Source organism: Anastrepha obliqua, chromosome 1, assembly GCF_027943255.1.
Source record: "Anastrepha obliqua isolate idAnaObli1 chromosome 1, idAnaObli1_1.0, whole genome shotgun sequence".
NCBI classification, from domain to species: domain Eukaryota; kingdom Metazoa; phylum Arthropoda; class Insecta; order Diptera; family Tephritidae; genus Anastrepha; species Anastrepha obliqua.
Window position 1 is genome coordinate 45,463,997 of NC_072892.1, and position 18,817 is coordinate 45,482,813.

Sequence of the window (18,817 nt, forward strand, 5' to 3'; positions counted from 1 at the left end):
TTTCGCATTCCAAAAAACTGATGGTAACACCTTCTTGGTCGATTTCTGGATAAGAACTCGTTTAGGAGCCGAAGAACCAGGTTTACACCACTCTTTAGCATCTTGTGTCTATTTAGAATCATGGTGATAGAGATAGATACCAAGTCTCATCGGTAGTGATGAATCAACGCAGAAAATCTACTTTATCCATTCGAAAATGCTTTAAATGATTCTCAGTAAGTCGCATTCGAATGTGTTTTTTTTCACTGTTGGAGAATGCGGCACCTATTGTGCACACTGCTTTCTGACACCCAGTACTTCAGTCACAGCCACTTACACTGCCCAATGAAATGCCTAGCGCTTCTACTAAATCTCTTTTAGTCACTCGATGATTTACCAATCTTCAAGGCTTGTACGACCACGTTTGAGTTCAACCCATCTTTCTACAGTACTGTACTAAATGATGACGAAAAGTCCTTATACACTTTCAGCATTCGTTCATAAATTTCCTTTGCTTTTAAACCTTCCAAAAATAAAAATTCAATCACTGTACGACACTTGATTTTTTCCATTGTAGAAAATACTGTGACACATCAATACTAAAAGACTTGTACACAAGGAATGAATTGACAGATTGAATTGAAACTTCACATTCGTTCATATGAAGAGTATACCAATTAGTAACAACGTCCTCTCTTATCGAAACGTATTTTGGAGTGCTACGAATTTGGACTAATCCTGGTAAATATAACATAACCTCTTTCAATTTAGAATCTTGACCTTTATAAATCATGACCTCTTTCTTTTTGAAATCTTAAGATTTAGTATAGAATTGCTTATATTTCGTCTAATAAGAAATTTTAAAGAAAGCTGTGAGATTCTTTAAACTAAAAACTGGCATGTCGCAGCTTATTTTTAAGTATAAATTTGCTACACGTAGCTAAGAAAATATTATTACCCTCATTTTATAAAATATTGAAATAATATTAAAGTTATTAAATGTTCCTTAAATGAGGTAATGACTATTATAGTGCACCAACATCATACGCCTGATATATAAGGTTACCTTCTTCCTAGTGTAGATTTCCTTATTTGTTCTATAATAAAGGGTCGTTAAATTTCAAGGGCCGATGTTGAATGCGAACCACACCTAAACGTCAACGACACCGTTGGACTTCTTTCTTTGGGGTTATTTGAAAGAAAAGGTGTACGTCGATAAGCCAGCAACAATTCAAGAGCCAATGGATAAGATAATTCGGCAATTTGACGGCATAGAACCTCAATTATGCCTCAGCGTCATCGAAAATTTGGACCATCAGATGGAAGTGTGCCGCTGAGGCCGCGGCGGCCATTTGGCCGACATTTTGTTCCATACGTAATTGAGCTATACCAATATTATCATAATAAAGAGAAATGATAATAATTTCTTAAAAAAATTGTATTTTATTTAAAATCAACATCGGCCCTTGAAACTTAACCACCCTTTATAAAATATCTATACCTATTTTTTCTGTAGAATATCTTACAAATATGCAAATTTAATTGGAAATCAGTGCTTGAAATACATGTACATACTTATACAAATACATTTTTATTACTGCAAAGGGTGTGCCATTAGTTGTTTCCTTGTTAAGAATATTTTAAAAAATACTGTTTCATTGAAAGAGTTTAGATTAATTAAATGGCGCCTCGGCTGGCTTTGCATAGAGAAAAAATATTGTATTACACGCTTGAATCGCTTCCAGATTATAGGCATAACTGCAACCTTTGTTAGAAATCGATAAAAAAAATACTCCAAAGGTCTCAAATCGCAGCGCCGAGGTGATCGATTGGCATTGCTAAAGTTGGCTGATAATACGATTACTGGGCATGCTTCGTCTAGATAAACTCCAAGGCTGGATGAACTGCTGGCCAAGTTTAAATTTTAATCCATAAAAAGCCGGTAATAATGGCTCTGTAATCAAAGTAGCATTTATGGGGAACATTTATGCTGTTACAACAACAATGAAAAATCAGTTATGACACTGTCCTCAAAATCTACACCAAACTGCCATTCTCTGCAGACGCATTTGCTTCTTGATAATAGCGTTTGGGTTTTTAAATCTATAGATGCGCCAATTTCGTTTGCTAACTTTGCCGCCGACATGAAAATTTGTATCGTCTAAAACTCCTTTATAATAAAATCACAGTCGGAATAACGCAGTTTCAAGTTTGGAAGAGTAAGTTCGCACTATTCTGAAACGTGTAAAGGCAGTAGCCCGGTGTGACGGGCTCAAAAAATCGATTTTTTTTTACATTTTTCGGAAGAAAATCATCTTAAAAATATACTTTAAAAATTTCAGACAGAAATTTTAATTATTTTCAAAGTTATGGCTAAAATAAGAGAGCGCGCCGAAGTGTGTATGAAACGCGTTTTTCTCAAAACCATGTTTTCGAAATTTCGGGGAATCACTGACTCAAAACTATTCAACCGATTTGGCTAAAAATTTAACCCGTTATTCTAGACACACATATAGATCCCGGACCTTTAAAACATTTAATTTTTTAATAATAAACTATTTAATTTAAACAATTTATGAAGAAAAAAAATTAGATTTTGAGAACTTTTTTCACAAGTCCGCCATTTTGTTTTTGTTTTTTTTATTTTTATGTATATCTTAGGTTCGGACCTAAAATAAAGTCTACAGAATAATAATCTCTTTTTTTTAATTTCAGATGACTTTGGAAGGCTGTGTGTTTCCCCGAACCAACTCATCTTTTTTTAAAGGACTCCACTTTGACGTCAAAATTTTTAAACAAATTAATATAAAATTAACTTAAAAATTTTTTTTTATATACTTCAAAACACCAATAAAAATATGTAGAAACTTTAAAACGATCGCATTTTATTTTCTTTTTAAAAAAGATTCATGAAAAAACGTCGAAATTTCGGTCGTTACACCGGACTACTACCGATTACAGCGATTACTACGATTTATTCCGATACAGAGTTTTTTTGTTACGAAAGTGTACTCATATACCATCTGTATACACAGATGGCACACAAGGTATTGCCATCCTTGGAAGTTAAGTCCTCACTGATCCTTGAGTGTATCAATGATAATAATCAAAGATGTGTTTAGAAAGCACATAACCCACCCTAAGGATAAACTGAGAATGCTTATGGGCGTTTTTCCAGGCCATTGCGCTGTCATCTGCGCAGGTTGGGTATGTTGTCCACTGGCTCCTGTCGTTTCTGCAATCAATTCTCGGAGACTCCAGTTCACCTTCGAGAATTTGACGCTATAGTGTGGAGAAGGTTGAGACATCTCGATCAAAAAAAGGCATATACGCTCAGCCCAACCCAACTCTATTTTAAATTTAATAAGGGAATTGGGCTCGGATGAGGTAATGCAATGAGTTGAGGGCATAAAAGATTATGAGGCCGAAGTGCAAACCTCACATTTTATTCACATACAATTGAGTTTGGACTACTTATTTGAGCGTATATGTTGGTGCACCCTGTATATACGTATATTTTGCATACATTGTATACTTGCATAAGTCAACGTTTAGTGCTAATTTGACTTGCGTGTTTTCCAAGCCACTGACTCTGACCTCACCCAGGCGTAAAAACAACAAAATTAAACACCAAAAAAGACAGCCAGATGATGCATACAATGCAGTTGGAATCGGCATGCGATAAGAAAGCTGCCATGCCCTTATCAGCATTTTACAGTGAAATAAGCCGACATTGAATGTGACATATAAACTTTCTTTTTTTCTGAAAAGGAAGATTCTTGTAAAATAACATCATAAGGTTATAAATTGCTTTTGATGGGGTCATTGAAACATTGGATTTCTTGTAAAATAACATCATAAGGTTATAAATTGCTTTTGATGGGGTCATTGAATCATTGGATTTCTTGTAAAATAACATCATAAGGTTATAAATTACTTTTGATTGGGTCATTGAATCATTGGATTTATTTTATTCTTATCGAATTTGGTGTGTAGAGCACTAAAGTGGGAAATCCATGGCAAAATTGTTTTGTTATCATACATTTGAGGTGCTTTTTCGCCTTTAGACATCGAAAATATTTACAAGCAGACCCGCAAGCGCGAGAAGAAGAATAAAAAATAAACAAAGGAGAAGTGTAGTAAACCATTAGACCAGATGCTCAAGAAGGCTATTACTCTCTCAAGTGTATTGATTATTAAATATTCAGAGATTTAAGGCTTCTCACTTTTTCGTGGCATGCTACTTTATTTATTTTTTCTATCGCACAATAAAGGGACAATTATTCCTTTTATAAATACAAATTCAGATTCATTTTTATTTTAAACAGAAAAAAGAGCAAATGGGCATTTACACTTGGAAAAGTTTACCGAGTTATCCGAATAATGAATATTCGTACCACTTTAACGAATTCGGTGTGAAACCCCTAATGTGACTTCGAATTGCCATTAAAATGTTTTTAGTTTATAGGTATTTATCTAATTGAATATTTCATGCACTTCAAGTCGAATAAAGTATCGATTATAAGTTTAAGGTAAACAAATCGATATGTACGAGTTCTTTTTGTCCAAATACGTATGTACCAATATTGTATATGAGTTTACGTGTACTGCTTATTTAAACAGTTCCTTTAAATGCAACTAAATATGTGCACGTTTCATTCCGCACAAGTTAACTGAGGACCAAAAATTGCTCAGAATTCAACATTCGAAAGACTTCATTGAAGGGGCGAGAAAAGACTTCCTTTACAACATTGCAACTGGTGATGAAACTTGGTGTTTCCAACATGAACCTGAAACTAAGCGTCAAAGTGTCGAATGGAAGGCCCCCAGAAGAGCTACCACCCACAAAATCGCGTTTGGAGAAGTCAAAAATCAAGTCGATGCTCATTTGTTCTTACGATTCCAAGCGAGTGGCCCACAAAGAGTTCGTGCCAATGGGCCAAACCGTCAACGCAATTTTCTATTTTGGCGTTTTGAAGCGTTTGTTGTATCGCATTCATCGAATTCGCCCTAAATACCGCGAAGGAGGAAGCTGGCGCTTATTGCATGATAATGCACCATCTCAACGATTCACTCTTGTGACTGGTTTTTTGACTAGAAATCGCATTTTAACCATCAATCACTCGCCGTATTCGCCTGATATAGCTCCCTAAGACTTCTACCTATTCGGAAAATTGCGTTTAGCCATGAAAGGAAAACGTTTTGCGTCCGTAGAGGCCATCCAAAGGGCTTGTACCGATATCCTGAAGGACATTCCGGTCAATGACCTGAAACACTCATTCGAAAAGCTTTTAGGTCGCGCAAAACAGTGTATCGAGGCCAGAGGGAACTATTTTGAATAAATAAACTCGAAGTTATCAGAACGAAGCTCCTGTCGTTTCTATTTTAGCTCAGTCTTGTTTATTTTGGACTTGACCTTGTATATATATACATACCTATATATATAATTGGCGCATACAGCTTTTTTTGGGTGTTTGGCCGAGCTCCTCCTCCTATTTGTGATGTGCATCTTGATGTTGTTCCACAAATGGAGAGACCTACAGTTTCAGCCGACTCCGAACGGCAGATATTTTTTATGAGGAGATTTTACACACCAACTCATTCGGCTACGGCGGACTTCTATCAACATTGCATATAAATACATAATACGAGTATATATAGGTTGGATAAGTTGGATGATGGAAAAGTATTGAGAATCAAATCTATTAACCAGTAGAGAAATCCAAGTTTCTGCGCCATTTTAATATTTCGTCTTTCAATAATTACGCTAAAGCTAAAAAAAAAAATTATTTTAATACCGTTATAATCAGCATAAAAATTCTATCGATACTCATATTGTTCTTTTAGCGAAGTGGTGTGTATTCTTTATAAAAACACTTTTCAAATATGTTTTGGAATGACATTTCCTTTATATTACTTTCAAAAATATATCGTTTATGATATGTGCAATAAAAGACATGACAGTACAATATACAATCTTCAACTATGCTTGTGTTTTTCAACGCTCTAATGGCTTAACCCCTTAGTTTCGTATTCTTAGAAGCCAAGCGAGATGTTAATAAAACACGATTAGTACAAATTTTAGTACTTTTCTCGTTAGATTCCATGGAATTAAACCACCTTTCATTTTATATTTTACACGTTATATCTGCATCTCGACCCACTGTAGACGTTTTTGGTGATAGTACAGCTTGGAATTGCAATTGTCGGCTATTGTAATTGCTTCGTCGAGGCTACTTTGGAGCATTTGTAATGCTACTTTGGTAACTGCATGGGGAAATGCCCACCATGAAACGACAAGAAAAGACAATAATAATAAAAATAAATAAAAAAAGCAAAGCTATCTCGCACACACATACACCCACTATTGCATTGGTATGCCCAAGAGCACGTACATATGCATATACATACATGTGTTGTGCATAGAGAGGCTTGTGAAGCGCACTTCAAGCGCAGATACAGGTATTGAGCAAGTTGAGGTTTTCCCCAAAAAATTCCTAAATCACTGCAAAGCGCACGAAAGTCAGAGCATTCGGCCTCCACGAGCATGCGACGCGAGCGTATGAGGTGGAGCGTTTGATGTGAAATACACAAATAAATATATTTCTCTATATTTATTCGCATTTACTTAACTTACGATTCAATAGCAATTCACCGATTAAAAGTTGCAAGGTTTTTTTTGTTGCTTGCAGAAATTAAAAAAATAATAATAATGATATGTAATAATGAAGCTTATGAATTTGTGTAAGTACGTGGAGTGATTTATACGAAAAATATATGTAATGAAGTAGTTGCTTTTTTACTATTTTCTTATTGCTGATATGTACATATGTGCAATATATTTTTAAATTTATATATAATATAATATTTTTGTTTTGGTTGGCACCAATCGCTAGCGGCTCAGAGTAGATTGTTGATGGTTGCTTACTTTGGACTGTTGGCTTTTGCTTGTTGCTTATTTGTTGTGATGATATAAGTAGCCCGTTGAACCGGTCAGTCGTCCTCTCACTTGCACAATAACAATTAAAAGATTTCGTGTAGTTGCTCCAAAATGGCAAAAATAGTTACTTAAAACAATTTTTATGTCCGAATTGATTTGCACAAATAAATTGAAGTTTTTGATATTTCGTTTTTCTTTTTCGAATTGCTTTCTAAATTTGGCTTTTGTCACCTTTACGGACTTAAGTCAAAAGTTGATTTATTTTCCACTTTCACCTTACACGTTTTCTAAAACATACTCAATTCAACAAATGCTCACGTCCGACTGAAGCGTTATAGTGGCTAATGTTAAGTTCATACCTCGCAGGCTTGTCTTGGTTTATTGTGTTGTGGGCTGATTAGAAGCCGAGCTTTGAGCTTTTATGGTTGGCAACCGCATACAAGCAGATTGAATCATACTGAGAGAAACATTTTGTAAATTTCTCATAGAAGCAGCTCTCTTAAATATATTTATATATACATATATGTATGTATGTATATATTTTTGGTTTTATTAGAGAATTATTGAGTGTAAAATATATACGTATGTAAGCAGAGCTTGCAATTGAGATTGACTTCCTTAGTTCCTTTTAAGTAGCTTTTCAATGCGAAATAATTCGTAGATGTTACCATAATTGTTTGAGAAAATAATTTTTTTATTTACACCGGTAATTTGATGATATGAATTACTAATTCTACAATTTATGAGTGATAAATTACATTTTCTAAGTGTGAAATTTGCGATGCTATTTAGGCATTATTAGGACCCTATTTTGGGAATTACTCGGCGAATGAAATCTTTCAAGAGTTCATTACGTATTAATAGTACAATCTAAAGCTAACGGAGTAATACTTGTTCATTCAATTGGAGAAATAAGCGAGAAATCAAAGCAATTTTTCCAATTTTTTTTTCAAAAAAATTTACTGATGTCATGCCTATTTATACGTTTTGGAGTAATAAAGTAATATGATAAATAAACCGCACACTGTGATTGCTCGCTTATCAGGATAAAACATTATAATAAGTTCACATCTAAGTAGATTATCTACTTTTTGGAGCTTAATCCGTAATTATTATAAAAATCGACATTGCCCATACAAAATTTCTCTCCTGAAATTTGAGATCATAAAATAATCCTAGATTATTGGCATACTTTTTTACATACAACCCTATGTTGTTGATAATTATTTTTACGAATGTAAAGAGAAACGTCAAGAAGAAACGTAGAAAAAACTAAATAACCGGACGCCGGCAAAAAAACCGGCTTGTAGACATAATTCTAATACAATTTTTGTTAAATATTATTAATTATGCATTCATATTACAGAAAAAATCGTGTGTTTATAAACGCTTTGTCCGCTTATTACTTATTATAAAATGTAATACTGAATTTCGAAAGCTGCCATAATTTTTTGGAACCTCAGTAAACGACGTTTACGGATTCCTCCAACTGTTTATTACTAGCAGCCAATTGCGCAATTAAATTAACTATTCCGTCTCTTTGTCTTTTATTCACTTGGACTCCAAAATATTCCAGTATTGACAGTATTGACAACTGATTGTCAATTTTGCAGTTAATCTGACGTGAATGGGTAGATTAATTTCGTGGATTTATCGCTAATTACTGCATATGTGAATGTACTTTTAGTAACTGTTAATTGTTGCAAACTTCAGTTGTAATCCTTTTGCTTTCAACAAACATTGATTTTGTTAGTGTAAATTATATTCGAGACTTCTGATCGAGATTCAATTAAAGCGGCGTTAAAGTGCATCAATTCGTAAACTTGCGGAATTGGTAAAGGTATTGAAAGTTTTTCGTTTTTTGCATCCATTTTTGATTTTTTATTTAAAATCTATGTGTGTTAAAACCAAGCGTGAACATTCGATTATGTTTTTCGCGACAACATTTTGTCAAACTTAAATGGATGTCTAGAAGAACAAAATAACGATAAATAAATACAAATTGTTTAACTTTTTGGTTTATAATATATTATTCTACATGTTACCCATTTTTCGACTAAGGAGATTTTGAAAAATTTACTGGACTGCCATTTCTGAAATGCAAGGCAACTTTTCACTTACATATTTACTAAAATCTGCTACGAATTTGAATCCGAACTTTTCGCACATAATAATTGTACATTTAATTAGTTTATTTAATAATTAAGAATTATTTAGTATACAGAAATAATAAGCAAGTAATTTAATAAATTTCCGCAACCAGCTTTTCATATTTTGGTTCTGTTTCTGCCTTGCGCTCTTTTTGGATATAAAAAAACATTACTTACTCCCTTTATAATCTTTTTGGACGTAAAGAAAATTACTTCCTTCTTTTTCGTTTCTGATTTCAAAAGACGCTCAAAAAAAGACTCGTGCTAGGATCTCAATAGGAGTGCCAATGTCGCCAATGATAAAAAGGAGTATAAAATGCATGAGGTCAGAGATTTATGAGGTAAACCATATGTGAACGTGGTATTCAAGCGAGTTAGATTGCAGCTTAATTTATAATAGCTGGAGTTTAAAACTGTCGTTCGTAAGAACAGAAGCAATGCACACCTGCCTTACTACTGTGAAGGATGTACAGGGTTGGCCATATTAAACTGACCCATTGAGTAACCCTATAACTTTTTACTGTAATTTCAGATCAGCTAATGACATACCGCGTTGGAAGCGTCAGTCGAAGGAGATTTATACCATGAAACAGTACACCCCAATAGAACGCGCTGAAATTGTTCAGCTGTACATTCAAAATTCCTTCTCGATTGTAAAAACGCAACGTGCGTGGAGAAAAAAAAAATAAAGTGAAAAGTGCGCCGTCAAAGAACGCAATCAAGCAAATGCACAAAAGATTTTTGTCTTCCCGCACTGTGGCTAATACCCGACGTCCAAATAAAAAGTGGCCAAGACGATCTAACGAAAATATCGCGGCCGTACGAGCCAGTATCGAGTCATCGCCGCGAACGTCAGGTAATCGTCGTTCTGCTCAGTTGGACATCCCTCGGACCACTCTACGACGTATCATTCGTTTGGATTTGGGGATATTCCCGTACAAAATACAACTAAATCAACAACTGTTGCCGGCCGATAAGCCTCGTCGCTTGGACAATGCCAATTTTGTCGTCCGAATGGCCCAAACTGATGAGGATTTTTGGCATCAAATCATTATGAGTGATGAGGCCCATTTCTCCTTGAACGGAACCGTAAATAAGCAAAATTGCCGTTTCTACGCCACTGAAAACCCTCAAATTATTGAAGAGGTACCTCTCCACGACCAAAAAGTTACAGTCTGGTGTGGCATTTGCGCTGATATGGTCATTGGGCCGTTCTTCTTTGAAAATGGTCAACACCAACCATTGACCGTCAATCAAGAGCGCTATCGGGCCATGATAACCGATTTTGTGATGCCGATTGTTCGTGAAAATGGTATGGAGCACTTCTGGTTTCAGCAAGATGGCGCACCACCACACACAGCACGAGCCACCGTCAACTTATTGAAGACTTTGTTCCCTGGCCGTTTGATATCAAAAAGCGGCTATTTTGACTGGCCGCCACGATCACCGGATTTGACGCCACCGGACTTTTTTCTTTGGGGCTATTTGAAATCTAAGGTTTACGTCAACAAGCCAAAGACACTAGGCGCACTTAAGGCCAATATCCGACGGGAAATAGCCGCCATATCGGCCGAGACGCTGGCCAAAACTATGGAAAACGCCGAAAAACGGGCACATTACGCTATACGAGCTAAGGGCGACCACTTGCGCGATATCATATTCAAAAAGTGATGTAAACGAATCTCCTTGAACTAAATTAAATGTTTTTCACAATGAAACACAAAAAAATGTTTCTTTTTCCATATTTTTTTAATAATCACATGGGTCAGTTTAATATGGCCAACCCTGTAGTAATCGAACTGACACAGCTGCACACGGATATTTGGTTCTACAATAAAACTGTTGCTGTTAATGGAGAGTCTTATTATTGTCTTCCAAGTGGAAGTAAAGGGTTTTCCAATAAGAGGTGTTATTTTGATATTTAAAGAAAATGCTATTTTTAATATAAATGATCGGATGTATATTTCATTATAAGGAGGAAGGTATGCCGTTAATAGTGGAAAATAACATTAGACAAATGACCACCACGATCACGCTTACAGGACAATATCCTTTTCATGAAATTTTCCATGACTAAATTGCAAAGTGGCTGCCCTATGTTCTCGATAGACTCACGAATTCCAAATTCAAGATTCTCAAATTTTGAGGTCTTGAATCTACCCTGGGCTGTTAGTGTAGACCTTCTCTTTCCCGTGGCCCTAAAGAAAAAAGTCACAAGGTGTTAAATCACAAGATCTCGGTGGCCAATTGTGATCACCTCTTCGAGAAATAACACGGTCCGGAAACTTTTCCCGTAAAAGATCAATGGCTTCGTTGCTTGTGTGGCACGTAGCGCCGTCTTGTTGAAAATAAACGTTGTCCAGATAAATACCATCCAATTCCGGCCATAAAAAATCGTTAATCATCTCTCCTGTTATTAACATAACACCTGTTATTGGAAACCCCTTTATATGCCATCTGTTTATGTGCAGATATAAACCTGAATAGAAATGTCTGCAATAAGCGGATATACATTTTTAATTGCTTTCACAACCTTATCATCCTTTGATGTTAAATCCTAACTAGTATTGGAGTGTGTTAACTATTAGACGCGTGTAATTGCTTTAAACTAATGTATGATATATGGGGCGCGGAGCTCAAGGGAATACCTGAAAACGTGCTAGCTGATGCATTGGCTGGAGGGTTTTCTACTTCAAAACCAATAGCCATCAAGAAGCTCAGAGGTGAAAAGCTAAGGTTAGCGTCAAACTCAAGATGGCACCAAACTGTGTGTTACGCCAAGGAAAGATCTTACTGAGAGGGTATAATCAGAAGATATTGACGTGATAACGTCTTATAATTCGATTTAACAGGCAGCACGCACGAAAAAATGTGTCGTTACCTAGCTCATTAGTGTTACCTTGCTCATTGCCGTTACCTTGCTCATTGCCGTTACCTTGAATGAACTGCAAGCGAAAGCGCGGAACGAACGACAAAGCAAACAAAGCAAACGAACGGCAACGTTCGACATCTTGCTCTCTCCTACTTAAGTGAGCGTATATGTGTATGTATATGCGCATATGTACATACATATATAAATTCACGTATTTGTATTTGCATATGCCTTCTTATTGATTATTATTAATTTGATTTACTTGAAGAATTTAAAATAAAACCAAGTTTGTTAATAATACCTGTTGTCTTCTTATAATTTTATGTAGCCGGCTGCACGCACCAAAAAATGCGTCGTTATCTTGCTCATGCGTCGTTACCTTGCTTGAACAGCATGTTATGTTATATGTTATGTTATGTTATGTTATGTTATGTTATGTTATGTTATGTTATGTTATGTTATGTTATGTTATGTTATGTTATGTTATGTTATGTTATGTTATGTTATGTTATGTTATGTTATGTTATGTTATGTTATGTTATGTTATGTTATGTTATGTTATGTTATGTTATGTTATGTTATGTTATGTTATGTTATGTTATGTTATGTTATGTTATGTTATGTTATGTTATGTTATGTTATGTTATGTTATGTTATGTTATGTTATGTTATGTTATGTTATGTTCAAGTATATTATGTTATGTTAATGTTAACTCATTCTCTATATCCATACAAAATATCTATCAAACAAATAAAATTAAAATTTTCTTTTAAAAAATGCAACCATTCAATCAGTATTTTCTTATGACGTTATCACGTTAAACTATCGTCAGTAAACCGACTTTACAGACAACCTCTTTTTTAAATATCTCATAAACCTCCTCAAGAACAAATTAGGAATACTCACCAACTGTCGACTCTGCAATCTGGCCTTAGAACCACACAAATTACACTTTCTTGCCAAATGCGATGCTATATCGAAAAGAAGTAACAATCGGTATTATGTCGAGGAAGGTAAGAAGAAGAGGCGCATGCCAGTTTTTTTGAAAGCACTGAGGCTGGGAGAGATATTGTGAAGAGTAGGGAGTGGGAAAAGTCTGATAACTATCTAACGAATTAATAATGCCATAGGATACGATAGAATAAATGGCTGCACACGCGAGAGGGTTGACTTGGGTAAAGAATCAAAATTCGTCCATTGTGATACCAATAGGAAAAAGATCCAAACAGGTAGAAAAAGAAAAAAGATTAGAGGATGACGACAAACAGTGGCTAATTACGTTTGTATTAACCACTTCAAGCTGCTGATGAAACTCATCAGGTGTGTGATATTTAAGCTCGCAATATCCGCAGGAGTAGTAAAAAAGTGAGATTCCAGATGTCAAAATCTTTGCCCGACGTAAGCAGGGCATTAGATAAGAAGGTGCTGATATGATTATACCTCATTCTCTTCACAGCTTCTGCAGAAATTACTTCAACCTGTCCCAAATCTCACCTAGGAGATGATTGACAATTTCTAGTTCTTCAACGTGAGAACTGCATCACTTGCTGGGTATCAAATGAGGCCGAGTTCTGGGTTTATTTACTTTTCTTGCATAGAGATTGGCAACAAACCATCACACGTTCAGTTGCCCTAAGTAAACCCAAAGCAGGCCAGCATTTTTTTACTAGTTTCCGTTTAAAAAATACTTCAATTTCAAGCCACATTGAACAGGTAATAGCAGTAAATTTAGCAATTTAGTTTGCGCTCTAAATAGAAAAAATCGAATCAGTTGCTCTTCTAAAACTACCTGACCAATGTGCTTCGTTCGATTTGTAATATTTATGATTGCATTCGAAAAAGCAGTATAATTTTAGTGGTCATATTAGGTGACGAAAAGGGGATTTACATTAGAGTATAGTCTGATTGGTATGTGCTTGGGTGTAAGGTGAATGGTTCACCAAATTCTTCCCAGTACTTCGTGAGACACGAAATCGTTTATGTGAATAATTAAAAGCGTTTGTGAAGAACCTTCGAAGATGCCAGATAGTTAATTTCCAATATTGCTTTTTTTAACTTTATTTAATTTTCTTCAGAATTCAGCGGCGTTATGGTTTTTCTAAGTTGGATTAGAGTTATTTATATTGTAATTTTTATGTTGCATTTTTGTTCGTGGTTTTCCTTTAATTCAATACAATGGCTCAATACAGAACTCGGACAAGCTTGGCATGCAGCTTCAAATTCGAAATTTTTGTAAAAAATGCAAGTTAAATATTTTTATTTTTATATTTTTCTATTAGTATTCAAATAGGATTTTAGAAATAGTAATAATAATTTACAAATCCATTACCTCCTTGTTATAAAAAATGTATCATGCAGCATTCGCAAAATTGGTGTCAAAAAAGAAGTCGGGCATCTGGCACACAGCGTGGACAAAGCTCAATTGAAGTCAAAAATCAAAAACCGACTGTATACTACGTGTTAAGATGTTTCAAAGAAACAAAATCCCTGGAAAATAAGAAGAAATCGGGACGACCAAAACTGTTTTCGGACGAAGAAGAACGGGGATAGTGCAACAAATTAAGAAGAATACAAATATGAGTGCTCCTAAGCTCGCAACAGAAGTCGCCCAACACCTTAATATTACGTTAAACCCCGAAAGTATACGTACGTTCTGCTCAAATATGAACGAGACGTTATCAATAAAATGGTCCGCGGATGACATATGGCAAAAATAAATTTTTTGTTTTTTGGTAGGACTGTTATAAGCTTACATGGCAAATTTCAGCGTGATATGTCACATAGTTTGTTTTCTGTGCTACTGTAAACAAGTCAAGCTCGAGTGTGTTCTTCGAATTCTCTTTTATGACTTCAATTGTCTCAAAATGTTTTCCACGGAGCGGCAACTTGAGCTTGGGAAACAGGAAAAAGTCACATGGAGCCATATCAGACGAATACGGTGCTTGCGGAACGATATTAACATTATTTTTGTTCAAATGATCGCGAACAAGACGTGATGTGTGAGCTGGTGCATTATCGTGATGCAAGAACCATGACTTGTTGACCCACAATTCCTTCCTTTTAAGACGAATGTTCTCGCACAAACGCTTTAAAACGTCTAAATAATATTCAGCGTTAACCGATCGGCCTTGCGGAAGGAACTCCGAGTGCACCACACCTTCGTAATCGAAAAAACAGTCAGCATAACCTTAATTTTTGAGCGACTTTGGCGTGGTTTTTTGGGTTGATGTACGGCCCTCCTTGAATGATTTGTACCACTGGAAAACACGTGCACGCGATAGAGCGTCTGAAGCCGAAATTTTGTTGGAATAACAAAATTTCAAACAAATTCTTTGTTCAACTTGAATTTCCATCGTTAAATTCGAAAAACACACTCGAGCTTGACTTGTTTACAGTAGCACAGAAAACAAACTATGTGACATATCACGCTGAAATTTGCCATGTAAGCTTATAACAGTCCTACCATCCAACAAAAAATTTATTTTTGCCATATGTCATCCGCGGACCGTTTTATTGATAACGTCTCGATCATATTTGAGTAGAAGGTATAGTTTGCGAAGGAATAATTATATTATCAGAACCTTCGTTGCTAACGACTTTGTTCAGAAATATTGAGAATGTCAGTCAGGGAAGAGCCGTGCGAAATACTATTTAAAAAAAAAACACTTCTGTAATCAGTTATTGTACATATTTTCAATTCATACTTAAAATTTAATTAAACAATACCATAACTGCATAACATAAAATTAGTTTGGGGAATAAGAAATCCATTATTTTCTGGGTAGATGGCTGTAGTGATCGATATCTCGTAAAGTATCGATCAAATAATTTAAAGTTTGTACTTCTTGTTAAGCTGAAATTGCACACTAAAAAAATTCTTTTGCGGTTTTTGGTTTGATCCATTCAGTTATGAGTTACAGGGTGTTAACAATGGAAGTCAACGAAGAGAAAATTAGGTACATTTTACCGTTTTTCTTTGATAAAGGCGAAAATGCAAGCCAGGCCGCTCAAATTGTGAATGGTGTTTATGGTGCCGGTACTGTAAGAGCTAATTGTGTGCAATTTTGGTTTCATCGATTCCGTTCAGGCATATTTGATGTTTACAAAAATGTCGATAATGTCGAAATTTACCGCTATGCTAGTAGCCGTAGCATTGCCCCGGAGCTAAAAATTGACTATAAAATTTGCGGAAAATTTGTACATAATAATAAGGGATTTCTTTTTCCCCCAACCTAATATTTCTTAATCCGTAGTGAGCCATAGGAAACCAGTAACCCCCTCTGACTTGAACAAATAGCCAAAAGCAGAATACAACACTCTTTGCTAGCGCTGGAATTTTGTGGGTTTTCATCCCGCCATTTAAATAATGGTGCAAAAAATACTTTATTTCAAGGAAAATAAAGGTCTTAATCGTTAAAACAATTATATGTGGATTTACACTTTTAATGGCGAGCTGATTGGTTGGTCTCCATATAAAAACAGTATATAAAAGATGTGACTCAGTAAATTATGTAAAGAGATGTTTGAAGGTGTACAGACCAGAGAATTTATAGGCGTTAGGCGTTACAAAACCTAATACCTAAAATTTATTGAAAGCCCTCAAAAGTATTTTCCATTGGTTTGGAACTGTAGCAACCCTCACCTAAGTAATTCAAGTCACGTTGCCCTGTTAAATCCTCATTTGACAATTGTTCACTGGTTGCCAAAGTGAATTTCCCTCCTCTAAGCGCAGCCAACTTCACAAAGTAAAAATCTGTGTAGTATAAAATTGTGTGAAAATTGTAAAGCTCTCTCAATTGGATTAAAAAATGCAGTAAAAAGTTGAAATTAATAGTGGAAATTATATACAAATGGCGATCCAAAAGCCCGGCGAGTGGGCGAACTCGCTTTTGGCCCGTTTTGAAGACCAGGTGAGCGGAAAACATGAATTTTCATTGGGTTTCGCCCAAGGGTTGTTGCAGCGCAACGCAAAAATGCTGTCAGAAAATTTCCCTATCGATTAAAAAATGTCCCATTGTGCGAACGCGATGACAATAGTGTGCAAGTGTGATGGCTGATGTTTGTTATTGTTTTGGGAAATTCATTTGTTTACGTTTTGCTTACACCGGGTGGCGCAATGGCTCCGTGTGATTATGAATGAAATTGGATCATACGAATGAATTTATGAATGGATCGCGACTGCGGTAGCGGCTGCGAATGAAAAGCGAAAGTAGGGAAATTTTATTGTAAAACCACAAGTTCTAGGGCGTATGAATAATGAAGAGTATTGGTTCTGCTATTGTCGTATTGCAGAATGCCTATGTATGTATTTTGGGAATTTTTTCAAGTGCATTTTTTTGTTTCTGTTTGTGAGTTTTATTTTGTTTCGTTTTTAGTAAATTTCGCTTGCAGAAAAAGATATAAAATCGGAAAAGTTTGCTGGTTATGATTGGAATCAACTCGGCGGGTGCGAAGCAGATATCTCATATCCAGACAATAATTAAAAGTTATTTCTATTTTATATTTGTTTTATATATTTTATATACATTTTAAAATAGTTTTTGAGTAGTAAGTTTTTTGCATTATGGAAATCTAGAACCAAATTAAAACCTTAAATTGAGGTGAAAAAATATAATGTACCTACACACATACAGCTGTCCACAAAAAAATAGGAGTGCCGATATGAAAAATATAAGTGAGTGCACAATTTTCTTAATCGCTAACGCAAGTGACGCCGATTCATAACGGTACACCTAACGGGTCACTAGTATTGAAATGTGAATCGAAATTTATTATTGCTTTCTCTATTTTAAAACTGTAATACATTTTGTTGTAGAACGTTGCTATTGCGCTACACAAAATAATAGGAGTGCAAACTTTGTTTCTTAAAACATCGATAAACTAGCAAACATATTTACAAAAATCGAAAAGTAAGAAGGTTACTAGTAATTTCGAAGAATTATTGTTAATATTTGGGTTGATTTATTTTGTCTTAGTGGGTAGAGGAAAGCATTGTACGGAAGAGAAGCGAGCTTTAATCAAAAGTCTCAAGAACAGCGGAAAAACGTACAAGGATATTCAAAATATACTTGGATGTTCTGCACAAATGATAGCAAACGCCTTGTATTATAAAACAAAAGCTGAAAAACGCGGGCGAAAACAAAAACTTTCCTCTAAGGACGATCGCAACATCATACGCACCTGGAAAGGTAACCCATTTGTTTCCACAAGGAAAATACGCGACGATCTTGATTTACCAGTTAGTGCTGAAACTGTACGCAGACATTTGGTCAATCATAATTTATACGCAAGAAGTCCCCGGAAAGTGCCCCTTCTAAAAAAGAAGCATGTGCAAGCCCGTATAGAGTTTGGCGAAATGGAGAAATATTTTGTGGTCAGATGAAAGTAAAATCGAGTTGTTTGGCAGTTCAGGCTCCAGAAAGTATGTTCGACGCCCACCCAATATGGAATATAATCCTCGATTCACAACAAAAACAGTGAAGCATGGTGGCGCTAAGGTCATTGGTAGCTTTTCGTATGGCGCCGTAGGTCCAATATATTTAGTCGAAGGTGTTATGGATCAAAAGGTTTATGTGAGGATATTAGAAGAAGTTATGCTACCATATGCCACATGGAATATGCCACTAAAATGGATATATCAACAGGATAATGATCCCAAGCACACGAGTAAGTCTGCGAAAGAATGGTTCAGAGTCAATGGGATTGAGCTTATGCGCTGGCCTGCTTAGTCTCCCGACCTCAACCCAATAGAAAATCTATGGGCCGATATTAAAAAATGTATTGATCAACAAAAACCCACCAATTCGAAAGATTTATGGAAGGTGGTAAAAGAGGCATGGGAAGGAATCCCAATTAAGCGTTGTCAGGATCTCATC

The 18,817-nt window shown here is 35.6% G+C and overlaps 2 protein-coding genes across 4 annotated transcripts in view; one reads left to right on the plus strand and one right to left on the minus strand.

Annotated features, from left to right (window-relative positions):
• Nucleotides 1–7,262, minus strand: part of LOC129251883 (serine protease inhibitor 88Ea) — a 34,055-nt gene extending 26,793 nt beyond the window's left edge. The window contains exon 1 of the mRNA XM_054890867.1: nt 6,908–7,262. The gene's annotated coding sequence lies outside the window, so the exon portion shown is untranslated. The remainder of the gene's footprint in view (nt 1–6,907) is intronic.
• Nucleotides 7,263–16,741: 9,479 nt separating this feature from the next.
• LOC129245127 (neurofibromin) overlaps nt 16,742–18,817 on the plus strand; it is a 54,728-nt gene continuing 52,652 nt past the window's right edge. For all 3 annotated transcript variants that reach the window (XM_054883150.1, XM_054883132.1, XM_054883141.1), the window contains exon 1: nt 16,742–16,852. In XM_054883150.1, coding sequence (XP_054739125.1) covers nt 16,793–16,852 — 60 coding nt within the window. In that variant the 5' untranslated portion in view covers nt 16,742–16,792. The remainder of the gene's footprint in view (nt 16,853–18,817) is intronic.